The sequence below is a fragment of the Danio aesculapii genome, chromosome 8 (assembly GCF_903798145.1).
Source record: "Danio aesculapii chromosome 8, fDanAes4.1, whole genome shotgun sequence".
NCBI classification, from domain to species: domain Eukaryota; kingdom Metazoa; phylum Chordata; class Actinopteri; order Cypriniformes; family Danionidae; genus Danio; species Danio aesculapii.
The window spans coordinates 32449118-32468259 of record NC_079442.1 but is presented as its reverse complement, the minus strand read 5'-3'; the positions used below and the strand labels follow the sequence as shown (position 1 = coordinate 32468259).

The 19142-nt window shown below is 35.4% G+C and overlaps 1 protein-coding gene across 6 annotated transcripts in view; it reads left to right on the top strand.

The window, feature by feature from the left end:
- nfic (nuclear factor I/C) overlaps positions 1 to 15766 on the top strand; it is a 242356-nt gene extending 226590 nt beyond the window's left edge. For all 6 annotated transcript variants that reach the window (XM_056463753.1, XM_056463754.1, XM_056463757.1 and 3 more), the window contains one exon: positions 10467 to 15766. In XM_056463753.1, coding sequence (XP_056319728.1) covers positions 10467 to 10487 — 21 coding nt within the window. In that variant the 3' untranslated portion in view covers positions 10488 to 15766. The remainder of the gene's footprint in view (positions 1 to 10466) is intronic.
- Positions 15767 to 19142: the final 3376 nt, after the last annotated feature.

The following is a 19142-nucleotide window of genomic DNA, read 5'->3' as shown; positions in this document are numbered from 1 at the left end:
ATCCACCCCTACTCCTCCTCCTCTTTCCTACACTAATCCAGGACAGGACAACACACCGGCTCAGTGGCTAGCACTGTTGCCTCACAGCAATAAGGTCACTGGTTCGAGTCCCGGTTGGGGCAAGTTGGCGTTTCTGTGTGGAGTTTATATGTTCTTCCGGTGTTGACCTGAGTTTCCCCCGGGTACTCCAGTTTCCAAAGACATGCAGTATAAATGAAATGAATAAACCAAATTGACACAGTATATGAGTGTGTTAGCACTGGGCTTTCACTGCTTAGCCATATGCTAGTATAATTGGTGGTTCATTCTTCTATGGCAACCCCTTATAATCAAGGAATGGGCTGAGTGAACGAATTCGGGGGAGATCTCGAAACATACCTGGGCTCAGACTGCCCTCTCTCCTGATGAAATGGGAGGGAGCCCTGGGCTCAAGGATCTTCTGAGATTAGGGCTCTCTCCCGGGACAGCATGCCAAACACGCTTTATTATCAGTCACCAGCTAAGTGTAATCTCTTGAAATTGTAGTTAAACAAATTAAAACTAAGCAGTGATATTTCAAAACTAATAAAACAAAATTAAATAAAAGAAATAAAGAAATTAATCATAAATATCAATTAAAATCTTGTTCAATATATCAACAGCAATCAAGAGAATAATATTAACAATGAGAACAATTTTCCTTTTTTATTAATTTAATTATAATATAATATTAATCACTCTAATACAACAACCTGTATTTTATTACATAAAGCAATATTTTAATATGAATATGTACTCATTTTAATACTTTCTTTCTTTCCATCCCTATCTCACTCTTTGTATCAAACTCAAGAGTTTAATGGCCTTCTGTTGTTTTCTTTCCTCTGATGAAAAGCGCATGCTACTAACAATCTCTGTTTTTGGAGGAGCTTGTGTTTCAGCCTCACCTCCAGAAGCAGTGTAATTAAAGGCAGAGACTGTCATTTGTTAGGCCCTTGTGGTCTAATATGTCCCCCTTGCTGGCCGATGAAGCCGCCCTCGTCTCAGCCTTATATTTTTATAACCTAAACCACCTGTCACCAAGACAAAGCCTGGAGCTTTTATAGGGAACTAAATATTTTGTTTGGAGTGAACGCCTGAGCACTGTTTTCCTGGGCTCTGATGGTCTCTGTGTCCTCAGCAGTGCTGTAGTGAATAATAAGGAGAAACGCCTCAAACCTGTGTGAGGAAATAATACCAGAGCACGTTCACTACATCTGCCGTTAAACAGGGAAATATGTGACATTTACTATTGGAATTACTAATACAGAATTATACGCTGGGTAGCACAGTGGCTCAGTGGTTAGTGCTGTCACCTAAAAGCAAGAAGTTCACTGGTTCGAGTCCCGGTTGGGCCTGTTGGCATTTCTGTGTGGAGTTTGCATGTTCTCCCCTTGTTCGCTTGGGTTTCCTCCTGGTCCCCCATAGTCCAAGACATGCAGTATAAGTGAATTGGGTAAACTAAATTGGCCGTTGTATATGAGTGTGTGTATAAATGCGAGAGTGTATGGATGTTTCCCAGGACTAAGTTGTGTCTGGAAGGGCATCCGCTGTGTAAAACATATGCTAAATAAGGGACCAAGGAAACTTTGGTCATAATTAATGTAAACTTACTAGAACAATGTCATTTTTACTAACATTAACACAAGTTCGTATGTTATTGTGAATCTTAAGTCAAATATATTTTACTTTTGAAATATTATTGTATCATTTGATTAGATGATTTTTTTAACAAGACAAACGTTATTTGAAAAGCTGAAATACAAAAAATTATGTATCTTAGAAAAGCATAAACAGAGCAAAAAAAGTTAATTAAATTAAAGCTGAGGATGAAGCATTAAGTAAATGAACAATAAGTAAATGAAAACTACTATTGACTACCAAATAGTAATAGTACTCCCATTAGGGTGTCGCGGTGGTGCAGTGGGTAGCACGATCGCCTCACAGCAAGACGCTGGTTTGAACCCTACTGGGTCAGTTGGCATTTCTGTGTAAAGTTTGCATGTTTTCCCCGTGTTGGTGTGGGTTTCCTCCGGGTGCTCTGATAGTGTATTCGTGTAAATGCAGGAGTGTATGGATGTTGGGTTGTGCTGGGTTGCAGTAAAACATATATTTACGTAAAACATATGCTGGATAAGTTGGCGGGTTTTTCCGATGTGGCGACCTCTGATGAATAAAGGGACTAAGTCGAAAAGAAAATGAATGAATGAGTACTCCTACTAAATATTAATATTTAGAAAGAAAAATAATAATAAAAATGACAAAAGTAGTAAAAAAAAAATATATATATATAAAAAATTAAAAGAAAGAATTTGATGATGAAAAATAATAGTGAGACTTTATTTAATATGTCCTTGTTTTACATGTTTCATGCACTTACTATTGTGATGACAATTAATTATGCATAATTGTATCTAACTTTAAACTATAGGTGGGCATAGATCATTTTTTTAAATCTAGATTAATCTCAGAATTAAACTGGATTAATCTAGATTAAAATGGCTCATTTGAATTCTGCCGAAGGCATTCAGAATATGTGTGCTACCCAAATAATAAGTCTTTGAGAACGGGTTTCTCAAGCCAGGTGGCGCATTAGACCAGGGGCTTATCTCCTGTTTCCAAAATGCATCACAACCTGCTTGAGAAACTGTTCTACTAAGTTCTAAGTTTTTTTCTTTCCATTTGGCGTGCGTTATTAAATTCCATAACACTCTAACCTTACTCCTTATTTGCATCTAATACCCCAGTTTGTCACGGGGGCATGAATGAAATGTTCATTAGTTAAAGTGAAACTGCCGAACTACAGTTAAAGTCAGGCATCCTGCTGAAGGGCACTTTTTTGTATGACGGCTCACCGGTCAGGTATACATCCGTGCTAAAATATCAAGGTGAAAGTCATCATAGCTTGCTTAGAGTAGACCCAGCTCCCAACCCAACTTTGAGATTAGATTAACTACGATATTTTTTTTATTGTGCGATAATAGTCTTGCGTTAACGCAGTATGTTAACACCGATGACGGCTCACCACTATTTTAAACCTAACCCACATTCTAACACTAACCATATAGTAAGTACTAGGCATGGGACGATAACCGCTTTCAAGGTATACTGTGGTTTTGGAAAAGTCAACGTTTTAAAATCGCCAACATTTTTTGCTATACGGTTCCAAAGGTATGTATAAGATTTTTTTTTTTTATATCAGAAAAGTTATCCTAAGATGCCATTTTAAATTGTAATTAATTCAGTGTTTTTGAAACAAATGAAGACAGCAGAAGGCAATAATTGATTTTAATTATTTAGCCTGCCATGTTTACTGCTCCAAAATACTTAAAATATTTCTCAAAATAAAATATATTGTGTTCAAAAGGGGAAAAAAGTTTTTGTTTTTTACCCAAACGTTTACAAAAGAATATATTTTAGAGCAGTAAACACAACATCGTCAAACCGTGATATTTTTCTCCAAAGTTATCATACTGTCAGAATCAAATACATGTAGTTAATTAAAAATAACCAGTAGTTAAAATATTGTTGCACTATAACAAAAGCCTTAAAATATATTGTAAGAATATTATTTTACTATTTAATATTTTACTATTATTTTAATTTACTCATACAGTGTTAATATATTTGAGTATTTGTTAAAAATATTAATACATGCTGTAAACATACAGCTTATTTAGTGTTTGTGATGGCTAATGCATCATCTAATATTAACAAAATGCTTAACGCAATATGTTACCTTTCTTCATTCATTCTATCCTACTATAACCGATGTGTTTATTGTTTTACCATCAGCTTTAATTTGCTTGATCTGATTCAGCTCACCAAGACAAACGACCAATAAAAACATCTATAAAGACAGCAAACAGTATGTTATTTCATGGCCCACTTGGGCGATCTCAAATATCTGCTTGATATACCGTCTGCTTCACTAGTGGTTTTGAACTGATTTGCAAGTATCAACATTTGGATAAATGGATCTGATAATGATCATCCTCTTGGCCTGTTTTTCTCAGGCTTCACCGCATCAATCAAAGAAATAACAAGAGCAGACGCTGCACATGACATTTTCACATAAGATATTTTGATCATATTTAAGTGTAAATACTAAGCAGGCCATCTGTCTTTGAGGAGAGACGAGAGATTATCGCAAAAACATCACAACCAAGAAGAGGGGCATTTACTGCGGTACATTTTCCAACCAAAGAAAGGGTCGAGTTTCTATAACATGCACTGGAAATATATTAAATCTGCCTCTCTAGAGGAAGAGGACTGTAGATTCATCTCATCAAGAGACATTTTCAGTATAGTAAAATTACGTGTTGGCACATGAATGCAAAGCCAAGATGATATCCAGAGCTCTGGAGTTTACATGTGTATAATATTTATATCAAAGGAATCAAAACTAGAGAACAACCTACAATTTCCTAAATGTACAGGTCAATGCTTAGGCCTATTTGAAGATATATTTACAGAAGTGTCGTTTTTACATTTCCAATAAAATACAGAATATATATAAGCATCAATGCAGTATTAAAACTTAAAAATAGATATTTAAAAAAGAATTAGAGAATATACCTCCCTGCATATATCCCTGATATATGTTAATTCAATTCATCTTCATTTCTTTAGCGCTTTTACCATGTTGATTTTGTCAAAGATTGTGTTGAAACTGAACTATTATGGCAACTGGTAGGGTTTTGGTTATCTGACAAACCCTTACTTTGTGACTTAAACCATCAGCTGTTCAGATGAAGCAAAAGGGATCAAGGGTGCATCTCAATCAGCTCTCTTGTTCAGCAGACAGTAAACTGATTAGGGAGTCAGATACTTTAGGGGATTTCTCAGTTCTTCCAATGCACTGAAACGTTTGCTCCCTAAAGTCCCACAATGGACTGTGAAAATCAGGGAACGTTGATGCTCACCATGTTCCCTTAACAGAAGTTCTGAAGTGCGGATTATGCATCACGTGAACCAACTCACTGAACATAACAACAAACAAGAGACTGTTTATTTAAATAGAAACTGTTATTTATATTTGACCAAAAATGAACATAGTTGGGTACAGAACAATCTAAAAATCTTTTTGATTATTTCATATACCAGCAACCGTTCAACCATCAATTAATCAAATTATTTACAGTGCTTAGCATAATTGAGTACAGCCCATTTTGAAAATGTATATATTTTTCTATTTCTCAGTGAACATAGGCAATGTTTTTTGGTGCATTTAAACAAAACAGACTTATTAAACAGATATATTTATTAAAATAATATTTTAGTCATCAAACATATTTAGAAATTGAAAGATAATACAATTAAATCCAAGCTAAATATTGCAAAAAAAAATACAACCTACAAAATTTCCACAATTTTTTTTTTTTTTTTTTTTTTTTGCTTTTCTTGATTTTTCCTATTTTTTCAGTTTGTATTTAATATTTTTCTATAACATAAATTTGGTTGTACTACTTTTTGGACCGATATCGTAAGTTATTTTGTTAGATAAGCTCCGGATTTGGCTTCAGTACGGACTAATCTAATGTATATGCACAAATATAATCTTGTATAGTTTCCTATTAAAAATATGAATTTAAAAGATGTGAGCGGCGTACTTAAATATGCTGATATATATATATATATATATATATATATATATATATATATATATATATATATATATATATATATATATATATATATATATATATATATATAATGATTTTATTTTCAAAATATTAATTAAAAATGTGTCAAATGAATTCTAGTTTTGATGTTGTACAATGTTGTCTCATATCACACTCATACTGCATCCCAAATCACATACTAACACACTGTATAGCATGTGAAAAACAGTATGGGAGCAAAGTAGTATGTCCGATTTCATTATATTCAAAAAATAATAGACGAGAAGTACTCGAATGACCTAATACTTCCGGCAAGATTCTGAAGTGCACATCCAATCACTATACTATCCCATGAGGCCAATGCCAATCTGTATCACGCAACAATTAAGTGCGTCCAAATTCCATTCATACTCACATTATATATATTATATATATTACTATATAGAACATACTTTTCTACTCTCGTTCATGCTATATAGAACATACTTTTCTACTCTCGTTCATGCTACTGTATATAGAACATACTTTTCTACTCTCGTTCATGCTATATAGAACATACTTTTCTACTCTCGTTCATGCTACTGTATATAGAACATACTTTTCTACTCTCGTTCATGCTATATAGAACATACTTTTCTACTCTCGTTCATGCTACTGTATATAGAACATACTTTTCTACTCTCGTTCATGCTATATAGAACATACTTTTCTACTCTCGTTCATACTATATAGAACATACTTTTTGAGTGCTTGGTGATTTTGGACACAGCCTGAATTACATGAATTCATAATGACAGATATAAATGATCTAATGGATCTTGATCTAGGGAGCTATAGGGGGCTGATTGAAAAAGATGACTCTTTCAACCATAACAAGTATAAAAATAATTACGTCTAGGAAATATCCCCACAACTCAAAAAAACAAACTTGGGTATCTACCTTGTGTGTCTCCGCAAGTATACCAGTACATTTTGACCATAGTGAGTTCCCCATGAAGAAAAGGTAAAATGAAACTGTAAAACTGCAGAATGTTTTCTGTAAGGGTTGTGCTTAGGGGACATAATATGCACACTGTACAGTATAAAAGTTATTACGTGATCACATATCATTCAGGTTTTCCTCTCGAGTATTCAACAGTAACATTTAGCCTTTCAGTTTCAGTTGAAATGAATTTTGACAAAGGACTGGCTGTAACTGTGCAATCCCCACACCGTTCCACTCTCATGAGCTTAGGTTTGATCTAGTAATCAGCACAAATTATAATTTGGGAAAACTGCATCCCAGTACACTGCAGTAATCATTCAAAAAACGGCATCTTTGCATTTCCCAGCAGTGTCGGCTGTCATTATTGAATGTATTTCAGTTCATAGCGATAGTTTCTGAAGTATGCTGAAATGTCATGAGGTTAAAGTGATGAAATGAAACAATCAGTGTTCAAAAAACTAAACATGTTTTACAACATTACTTTTAATCCACAGCCTCAGCAAGTGTAACTGAACTTGTGTTGGTTCTTTTGGGTTGAACTATGCCTTGGCTCCAGAAGTCCAAATCGACTTCATTAAGCAAAGACTTGAAAGATGTTGATGCACTGTGTGATTATAGTTTCATATTGTGGCATGTAATTTTAGATACCTGGTCGTGCATGTGGTCCAGATTGTGAAACTGCTCCTTGATCAATGAACAAGAGCTGCCAGCACTCGTTGGCGCCACTGTTGTTTTTATACCGAAATGTGTCAAAGGATTTTAACTCCGCTTCTCAAGGCTGTGTGCTAATATCTGGCCATTGCATTGTGGATTTGGGCAGTCGTTAGTCTGTGGTTTGGTGCTGTGCAAGAATCAAGTCATCAATCTGATGTATACAAACTTTTCAGCAGGGAGTAGGAACAAATTTTCCTTTTTTAGCATTATTAAATCAATACATTAGAGGGTAGTTAAAGACGTCTGTTGGGCTGCTGTGAAATTACTTAAACCTTAGTGGAAAATATTGAGCCAGGAACTTATGGCATGAACTCCTCTTTTTTTTTCTGTTCTTAAACCATGTCAAGTTTTAAAAAGACTTCAGCGGTCTGTGAACGAAAGCCAAAGTCCTGTTTTGCTTTTAAAAGGTTTGGGTGGGATCCTGCTAAGCTCTCTCTCGCTCTCTCTTTTTGTCTGGCATTCAGAGCTTTTTACTCGATATTAGTTTTAATAGATTCCTCAATTCTGGCCCTCGACTAAGTGTTCAATGCCCATTATAAGAAATGGTCCTGATTGTAATGAAGTGATGTTTTTTATTTGTTTATTATTTTTATGTTTATGAATAGTTATTTTTTTACTATTAGAAATACTGTACAAATTATTGCTATGATAAAATTCACCACTGTTGGAACACAGTTTTATTTAATTTAATGGACTTTTGCTGAAAACTAGTTTCTTAAAACAAATCTTACTGACCCCAAAAGAGTAAATATCACTCATAAACAAAATACTTTATTCTGCATCATCTAATCAAAAATATGTATATGCTTGATGCTGATATTACATGGGATGTTAATCTGTCTTAATCTGGCTGTGTATCTAAAAGTGTTTTTAAAAATGTAAAAACTGCTAAGGTCATTATTATTACTTATTAGTTATATAGTCAATTATTTAATAATGTTAAACACCACTTAATATTTGTGAACTTGTGAAATATTGGAAAAACTTTCTCATAATTTTGTCTTACACACACACAAAAGCACACACAAAATAATATTTTAATAATAATATTACTTTTATAAGTAAACAGTAAAGCATTACTTTTAAAAATGAAATAATAATATCTGAATTACTTTTTAAAGGATGTAACGCAAGTTTCTTAGTTTAGTTTAGTTAATTCACTTAAATAAATTGCTGAATTAAAATTAATCAACATAATTAATTAAATCTCCCACACGATGAGAGAATGCGGGAACAGACAGAAATGAAGATGCCAGAGCCTTACATTTCTGCAACGGAAAATTCTCATTATTTTGAACACATGAATGAAAAGGAAAAGAGGATTATTTGACTGGACAGTGATTTTACTTTTTAATAAGACAAAACATTTCCTGCTTGACGTTAAATTATTTTCTAACTGTAACAAAAGGCAATTCAGTCATAACTCGATTGTAAATCAGATGTCATAACATTATTTATCAATATGTGGACCTTTTTGGATTGTCAGAAACTATAGAAATTACAAATGTAAAACAGGAAATACGTTAGAACCGTTGTTATTGGTGTAGCTCTGGGGTCAGGAAGTTCTCAGAAGATAACATTATCTTATATTAATTTGTTTTATGTGTTTTTAAAGGTAAATGAAGGTTACTGTGTGCTGTTAATTTCAGAGCTCCTCTATTTAAAAACTCGCAAGTTCTGAAAGAGATCAAGCCTCAGCCAGGTCAGAAAAAGTAACTCAAAAGCAATGTAACATATTACTTCCTAAGTAACTAAGTAACAACGCAACTAAATACTTTTTTTTGGGGAGTAACTCAATTACTTTCTAAAGTAACTTTCCCCAATACTGTTTATATATAAAGTATTTTATCATAACTATATATATATATATATATATATATATATATATATATATATATATATATATATATATACACAGTTGAAGTCAGTCTTTTTTCTTCTTTTTAAAATATTTCCCAAATGATGTTTAACAGAGCAAAGAAATTTTCACAGTGTGTCTCATAATATTTTTATTCTGGAGAAAGTCTTATTTGTTTGATTTCAGCTAGAATAAAAGCAGTTTTTAGATTTTTTTCAAATCTATTTTAGGGTCAAAATTATTAGCCCCTTTAAGCTAATTTTTTTCGACTGTCTACAGAACAAACCATCGTTATACAATGACTTGCCTAATTAGCCTAACTTAACCTAATTAACCTAGTTAAGCCTTTAAATGTCACTTTAAGCTGTATAGAAGTGTCTTGAAAGTATCTAGTAAAATATTATTTACTGTCATCATGATAATCAGTAAATACATCAGTTATTAGAAATGAGTTATTAAAACTATTATGTTTAGAAATGTGTTGAAAAAAATCATCTCTCTGTTAAACAGAAATTGGAAAAAAAATAAACAGGGGGGCTAATAATTCTGACTTCAACTGTGTGTGTGTGTGTATATATATATATATATATATATATATATATATATATATATATATATATATATATATATATATATATATATATATATATATATATATATATATATATAAAAAATTATGTTAGAATGCTTAATTTGTTAGTATTGTTATCATTTGCTTTTTTAGATATCCAAGTAAACTGAGATGCAGTACTTGCATTTAAATATGTGACTTTCTTTGAAAACATTCCATTGTCATCTGCTTACCGTAGATCTTGTGATATCTGTTTAATCCTGCATTGCTTGGGAAACGAAGGATGCATTTTGAAGCTGCTTTTGAAGTAGTCTTCAAAATGGGACAGGATTTGTTGCACCACAGTGACCCATTCAGTCTCCAAAGTATGAAGCCTCTTAATTGGCACACAGTAATTATGGTGGGTGTTTTCAGAAAAATGCCAGTTCACATGTGATGAATGCTTGGATATTGTTAGCAGACAAATTAAATAACGTAAGAAGAAAAAAGCCAAAAGCGGCAATAGTGTAAGAAACCCATATAAATCACCCTGTGCATTCAGATTAGATGAAACCGATCCATGTCGACTAGACTGCGGTTGGCTTTGGATGAGTTTTTATCTGATTTAGATGGATATCCCGTAGCACTCCTCCTATTGTGTTACTCCTGTTTGTACAGATGTCTTAATGATTTTGATTCTCTCTCTCTCTCTTTCAGTCCTGGTATCTGGGGAACTGATCATCACCACACACGCTCAAAGAGATGAACCCGAGGAGGCACAGACGTGGATCTGAAAAATCATTTTTGTGGAATTTACAAGAGGAAAAAAAAAAGTCGTGAACGAGATGCAAGAGGGAAAATCTGATATATATGCAGTATTTGTATATATACACACGCACACATATATATATACACAATATGTGTGTATAGATATATGTGCACACATATTTATATATGCATAATGACGTACAGTATAAGATGCTTCAATACACTTGTTTTTGAAAAGACTATGGAAATGGAGAAGAGCATGAGAGAGAACGGCCATAGAAAAGGAGACAGAAGAGGAGGATGTTTGTTTGTTTTTATTCTGGGAGGGCAGCCCGAACTATGGCGTACATTGACGGACATGTGGGAAAAAAAGGCCCATCCTGACTCCTGGAATGCCTCTCCTCAACCCCCTCCTTCTGCTACAGGTGCTGCTTCCTCCTATATGCAAAATAAGTATCCTTTATTTTCTTAACAAACAGGGAAGAGAAACCTCAAGGAAGGGGTTTTTCCGCTAGCATTTCGCCACAGGTTTGGAGGTGAGCACGGTCTGTTTTGATTCTTTTCTTTTTCTTTTTTTGTAAGGCAACACGACATGGAAAAGGAAAAACGAAAAAGTTTGATGCTTCCGCTCACACGACATTTCGGAAAACAAAAAAATGAAAAGGCTACTTTTCATCCACTTTTATTGACAATCATGTACCCGCGTCCTTGCTTTCGTTCAGAGGCGAAATTGCATTCTCCACCGTTTGTAAAGGAGTCCACTTTTTGGTGGACACCAGTCATGCTTTTTGTACATCGGAGGAATTTTAGTGGTACCTCAGTGACATTATACATCACAGTCAACGTTTATACACACACGCGCACACACACACACACTTACATGTAAACGCACCTATTTCGAGGCAATGGCTTGTACTGTTAAAGGCTACACGAGGTGTGTGTGTGAGCTGTAATACAGCCTTCATAGGACGACCCAGGGAAAAGCGGGGGTGAATTAGCACCTTCTTCTCTTCGCAATATGAAAACCCCTCATTCCCTGGACTCCCCTGTACAGTAAGTGTGTGTGCACGTGTGCGTGCCCGTGTGTTTGTGCGTGTCATAAACATTGGTAGTCCCTTATTCATCTCTGTGAATGCACAGATTTAGAGGGTTTTTGATTCATGTAGATACGTGGAGTTTTCCACATAGTGACAAAGGGAGTCGAATTATAGTTCTGTCATTACTTAGACAGTATTGGGTGTAGAGGATAGTTTTTTTTCTCTCTCTCTCTATTTGTAATTTGTTTTAATCCATTGGAAATTACAGGCATTGCACTACTTTGAATTTATGAATTCTTTTTTCCTCTTTTGCAAATTCCTGTTTGGCCTAATCATATGAAATGCTGCAAGTCGATTATTTTTGTCATGTTCTGATCGCTCGGTAGATGAGGAGGGTTGCTTTTCTAGTGGCTGATCAGAACGATCCGACATTTTCTATGTAAATGTGTCCACGTTTATGTCATTACTTTTATACAATTCCCATAGTTCAAGAAGAAAAACAAACAAAAAAAAAAGTTGTTTTTTTTCTCCCACGTTTCTATTGCGAGAAACTATGACTGTTTTTATTTTGAAGCAGATTATACACTTTAATCCGTAGGAATGTCAATGATTTGGTTGTTTGAATTGATATAATAAGGAAGTCAGTCGGTGATTATGCTCTGTCCCAGAGTTGACTGGGAGGCGAATGCCTTTGACCAGCACGTCTCCGGCTGGTTGCCTCAGAAATGGGTTATTCTGCACTCTGAGATGTGTTGATTTGTACTAATGAAATAACATCAGGGCTTAATCTACAACGCTACCGAACCCAAATCACGAAGCCATGAAAAGTGCCTGAGACATTGCAAGATTTTAATTTGAAATTGTTTCTTATTTTTAAGACTTGGACATTATTTGCTTCTTCTACTGTGGTTGGTTGTTGTTGTTTTATAAGTTCGAGGGGTTGTTTTTATGCCCAGAGAGATATACAGCCTAGCAATCCCCCAAGCCCCTCTTTCAGCAGCATGGGCGAACGCATAGCCACCGAAAATTGCAAACGGCTGAACAAAACACACACACCACAGCGTTATAATCCACCAGAACATGACAAAATCAACACATATCAGAGCTTTCCTAGGTACCTTCACCAATACATACGGCAATTTCCAAAATATATATATATATAATGATAATATCCACACACAACTCTGGTTGCTTCGGCTAATCTTTTATAATGGCTTTGCATACACATTCTATTGAGTTGACCCAGAATACATTAGACATGACTTGTTTTAATGGTGCTGATATGAAAATTGTATGGAAATCTCTATATATGAATTATATATATATAACAGTGCATGGTGCTTTCAAGAGAAAACTCACAAGAATTAAGCTCAGACGACCACCGTATCGCTGACATGGGCGCATGGCAGATAATCTTAGTATTAGCTCTGAAGCTAAATGCTCCTGACTTCTCCTTCAAGACCCCCTCGAGCAAAGAGCCAATGACACAGATGAATTTTACCTTTGTATTACATTGGTTTTGACGTTTATCCCTCTTCTACTTTGCACGATATTTTATAAAACATATTATGTGCCTTGCCTTTAGTTAAGAACGATAATGCATAACTTTAAAGGATTCATTTTGTTTCTTCTTTTTTTTTTTTTTTTTTTTTGATGTAACCGGTGTCGCAAAGGATTAAAAATGATGCATGTTTGATTGCCTGTCATAATCAGATTAAGACTAACAGGTTACCTGATAGCTGTAGTTTTGAATGGGTGAGAAAGGCTTTTTTTTAAATCACTGTAGTCAGCATGAAATATTCCCTGCTTTATTTTACCGCCGTTTTATGTTCATGTATTGAGAAACAGTATAAAAAAAATCTGTGAAAGATGCAGTACCAGCTCTCTCCATATCTGACATTTGAATTCCCTTTTCATGTTAAACGTATTATTGTTTGATTGTATGTTATCATGTTTTTGAATGAGTTTGTACTCATTATGGATGTGAAGAGGAGCGGCCGGAGATGGATTCAAAATTAAATGGCCGTCCTCTATAAACTTTAGTTTTGGTCAAGTTTAAATTCCACAACTGAGCACTTATAGCCCCCGCAGTGTGATTTTTGCTTCTTATCTAATGCGTTTCTGAAAATCTGGGCATTTCTTAGCCAGATAGTTCACCCAAAATTAAATGTTTGCTCTTATGTTGTTTCAAACTTGCTGAAACAGTCAACCGTCTTACTTTTGGACCCCTTTGACGTTCAGTGTACTGACAAAACGACAATTATTATAAGGTTTCGAAACAACATGAGGGTGAATGAATAACGGCAAACTGTGAACTGTCACTTTAACCCCTGTAAAACACTGGCTGCAGTAGAACATGTAGTAACGTGTGACATAAATGATTTTTTACAATTTACGATTAGGTTGTTTTACTAATCAAATCCCTTATATATGTCCGTACATTAATTCTAGACAAGTAGCTCAAACATATTGTGTCCAGTTCTATGTACAGACACGAGAACAGCAAAACACACTGAACTGCTGACTCTGTGTCTTCTTAGAGAATGAATTAATCCACCAGAATGCTTCTTCTTCTTCTTCTTCCTCTTTTTATAAAAGTAGATGGTAGGAGATAATTTATAATTGGTAGCGTGTAGTGTCAGGGGAGTTTATATTGCGGAGGAGAATATATAGTGTATTTCTGGAGCTGGGTCAGGAGAGGCCATGTTGTAGTTTGTGATGCAGTGTACAGTATTGTTTCTGCAATGGATATTGCAACGCTGGTAGCTAACGCCATTTGCTGGTAGCTATTTGAGAAAGAACAAGAGATTTTGTTTACATGACGCCCGTGGTAAGATCTCGGATGATTTTCGAGCCTATCGTCCTCAATCCTGGCCAAAAGTCGGAGTGCTAAAGCAGAACGGCTCTCCTACACCATGATTCAAACTTTCGCAGAAGTGCTAGCATCATTCAGCAAGCAATTTCCCTTGTGTTTAATAGGACAGGCAATGGGACAGGAGTCTGTTTTGGAGAATTGCGATTGTTTTATGCTAATTTTGGGGGTTATTCTTTCTGGAAACAGACTCTCATGATCCACTGCCTGTCCTGTGAAGATTTGCACTGCTCCATTTTCATCTTTCTGAAGCTGTCAACCCTCTGGCCAGGATGAGATGGTGGGCTCAGTCAAACAGGGGTGGTTTTCGCCAGCACAGCAGCTCTTTGATGAGCTCTGTGAGCATGCTGTCGTCTTCTTCGTTTGCTTTTTGTGTGTGTGTGTGTGTGTGTGTGTATGACAAAATTGGCTACACATGGCCGAGAGATGGAAACACTTCAAGAGTGGGTTGTTACCCCGATTTGTGCTTTTTAAAGTGGCCACAGGTGATGATTGAACTTGCTATGATGCGAATAATGCATGTTATTGGATAAAACATTATCTTACTATTTGATTGCGAAATTCTTGACTAATAATTTTTATATAGGTGATTATCATTTTTCTGCGTGTCGTTGAATTGTGTATAAATGCTTAACCATATATTCAGTAGAATGAGGATAAAGGCGAAAATGTACATAAAAATAACTTTTTGTATGAGAATTTCTTTCTTTTTTTTGTATGTTTGAATTTAGCAGTCATAAGCTTGTGGTCAAGCCACAAAAAAAATTTGAAAGCTCCTTCTAAAGGATCTGCTGTTGAGAATTTAACATCAGCACCATTCGCATACACTTTTCACAGTGATATTTTGATCATGAAAAACGGTAAATTCAGCATCACTTGTCGTCATTTTAAACGGAGCCAACAGCTTCATCAAGCTTTGAGATGTTTATGCAGATTCCATTGCCATTTATTGTTGTTATTTCCAAGACTTATTTTAAAACCTCTGCACTTATTTTTTTCCCCTTTTTTTGTCATGCTAGTTTCAAGAGCTTTGAACACTTTTTTCTCTACTTCTACTTGGAAGATTGCACTAGATAATCTGGCATTGAATCTTTGTCTAATAATAATTAATAGTTGTTTCTAAGGTTTGCTTCTCTGGGAATATTTCTCAGCCTTGTTGTTGTATCATGATGAATAATGATGAGAATGGAAGAAAGATGAGATGAAGCTGCTTAAATGCACCCTTTTTTTTTAATCTGTTGTCATTTGTGATGAATTGCTCCTTTATGATGTTGAAATCACGCCAGGTTCCTGTGCACTGCAAACCTTAGAAGTTTGAACTGGATTGTTGAGAAAAATTTTCTAAAATAGCCTTTCTTTTTCTTTTAAAAAATCTAAACATCTCTAAAGCAAAATGCATTTACATGACATAGTCAGAGATTGTATCTTAGTGAAGTTTCACAAACTAATTTCGAGAGGAGTACATGATATGATTTATCGCGGCTGGTCTCCCATTCGTAATCATTAGTAAGCCAATCTGATTAATCCAAATTCACTATAAATAGCCTGTCTAAAATTACTCCCTTAAGCTGCGGTCACACTAGAGTTTGTGTGTGCGAAATCCTGTTTTACGGTGCTGCAGAAAGGGGCGGGATTAAACAAGATGAGTAGACATTTAAAAAAGCAAGTAATTGGTCCATGTTTTAAATTCCTGTCCAGAGAGGTCATATTTTGATCTTCGATTGGTCTCACGCAATCATGTGATGCGATTTTGCAGGTCAGAGTTCACCAAGCTTGAACTTTCCAACGCAGCGAACTGCGAAACTTGCCACACGACCTTGCGTTTCCGGTCTGACTCATTCGTGCGTATGAATGGAAGTCTATGGGGAGAAAAGTGCAATGTGATCGCAGCTTTATCTTCGTTTTATAAGAATACTCCCATCCACCCCATCTCCCCCTTTTCCCTCTTTACCAGGGGGAGCTCTCAAGAACTACCTGATCTTATACCCCCTTACATGCATGTTTTCTCCCAAGACAGCATGCCAAACCTGCTAAGATTATCAAGCAATATCTAAGTGTGAACTCTTGAAATTAAGTTTATTTGTCTTACCCAATGGCACAGTTTTTAGCTCATTTTAGTGATTGTGTTTGCCAATGGGATGAAAAGAATCAACTTTAAAATATGTAGATTTAACACATATTTGAAAGTTGTAAATAATGTTGAGCATATGACTGACAAAATACTATTCAGTTTTTTTCTGGTCCACAATGTCATGTTTATCTAAATTTGTTAGTTATTTGTGAAAATAACCTGAAATTTCTGAGCGAGAATTGTTTCCACACCATTTTCTTTGGTTTACTGTTCAAAGGTTTGGGGTTTGTAAGATTATTATTTTCTCCTCTTTTTGAAATGTAGTACTTTTTAAAGTAAAGTATTTAAATCACATTAAACACATTTCTAGTAGCATTTTGATCAGCCAGATTTTTTATTTCTATAATCTCACCAACCCCACACTTCTGAATGCTTGTGTACACTATACATTGATTTATTTAAAATAAATTAGGGGTGTTTAGTTTTTTTTACCTGAAAAAGTGGGGTTTTTTTGCCATATAGTTACTTTGGCCACCTGTAGACAATCAGTGGCATGGCTGATAGATTTATGGTGTGTTTGTTTGTGCATGTGTGTGTAAAGACTAACAGATCTAGCAGGACTTTAGACCTCACTCTTCTGAGTGCCTTCCTAGATTCAGCCTGGAGCTGTTGGATGTGGGTTAACGCTGTGTGTTCTTCTCGTTTTCTACCATCAGCCCACTCATGCCTGTATTTACCAGAATCAGCGGAATGTGCTTCACTAAAAAGATTGTTTAACTCTGAGGTCCAGGCACTTTAATTAGTCATTGACACATGTAATTATGCTGAATAGAATGTAGATTTCCCTGTTCACCCACTGACATAAACAGGATGTGAGGAGATTCTACTTAGGCACACATGAAGAATTGACCTATCGGTAGCTGTGCCCCTACTTAGATACTTTTTGCTAACTCGGACAAACAAAATGCAATTGCTGAATGTCTTACACTGAGATGTGTCAGTGTAGAGTCTTGTCCCAAGACGTTTTTGATACATTTTGAGGAGCTTTTAAGTGGGACTTATATATGCCATGTAGAGATATGTAAAATTTTTTAATTATCGTCACAACCGCAGATGACATCCGGGATCAACATTGTTCATGTACCGCAGGGGAAGATTAAATAACATAACATCAACCTTAACAAGGTTACATTTAACCGGGTTAATATGTAGAGGTGCTTATTAGGGATGCACCCAAATGAAAATTCTGGGCCGAAAATGGAAACAGAATCTTAAAATATTTTGTAATATTTATTTATTGTTTGAATAAATAAAATTTTATTATAGTATTTATAGTATTTCTGTAAGCTGGCGACACGGTGGCTCAGTGGTTAGCCTCACAGCAAGAAGGTCGCTGGTTCGAGTCTCGGCTGGGTTAGTTGGCATTTCTGTGTGGAGTTTGCATGTTCTCCCTTTGTTGCCGTGGGTGTCCTCAGGGTGCTCTGGTTTCCCCCACAGTCCAAAGACATGCTCTATAGGTGAATTGAATAAACTAAATTGTCCGTAGTGTATGAGTGTGAATGAATGGGTGTGGATGTTTCCAACTACTGGGTTGCAGCTGGAAGGGCATCCGCTGCGTAAAACATGTGCTGGATAAGTTGGCGGTTCATTCCGCTGTGGCGACCCCTAATAAATAAAGCTGAAAAGAAAATGAATGAATAAGTTTTCTAAGTCCTTTTAAATATAATCCGTTAACTTAAATTGCAAAAGTAAAAAAAAACACAAGACAATATAATGACATATTAACAGTAAAATTTTATTGACAGCGAATGAGTCGAGATGCGTAATTTTGACAGCACAGTAGAGCAACAGGAGCAAGCATACTATAAAATCTTAATCAAAAATTGACATAGTCCTATTGCCATGTTATTTGAGTGGACTTTCCTTTGAACTTTCAGTGAGCATGTGCGGTTAATGCCTAAATAAGTATACGTTTACATGAACAAAATATCCACAGAATAGAAAATTAAGCTTTTTGGAATTTTGACTTCAGAGCATATGCAAGATAATCAACATTGATCAGTGCAGTGACATGAATGACCACACTCGCCATTGAAATGAATGGGTTTCATACTATAGTTTCGTTGCACAGAGCTTTCTGCATCTGGTGTAAAAGCTGCTTCACACTGCACAGCGACTTTAGCTGGAGGGAGAGTGAAGCCAGAGCGCTGAACTTTTTTCCGAAAAAAAACAAAAGTGCCATTTTTAGCTAAAGATTATTGATTATTAGTAATTATTGACGAAACAATTTGGTGCATCCCTACTAATAATCTAACTTACCCAAACAGAGGCTGTGTTACTATATAGCGATTTCTTCGACTTACTTTAGAATGAGTGTATACATCCTTTTCAATCTTCTGGACATTAAGCTGTCTTGTTTAGTGTTTAGGAATTATTTTAGATTAGTTCTACAGCTCATCCTCTCAGTATGCCTGGAATCAGTGTTACAAGCACCCCAGGCTCATCATTTCACTACTTTTGCATCACAAACCCCTACAAGCATCATCAAGCATCAGATCTTCCCATGTTCGTCTGTGGCACTGAAGCCTAATTAGTCCGAGTTCTCAATCACCATTGGCTGATCTGCGTTCAAGGGGAGGGGCTTA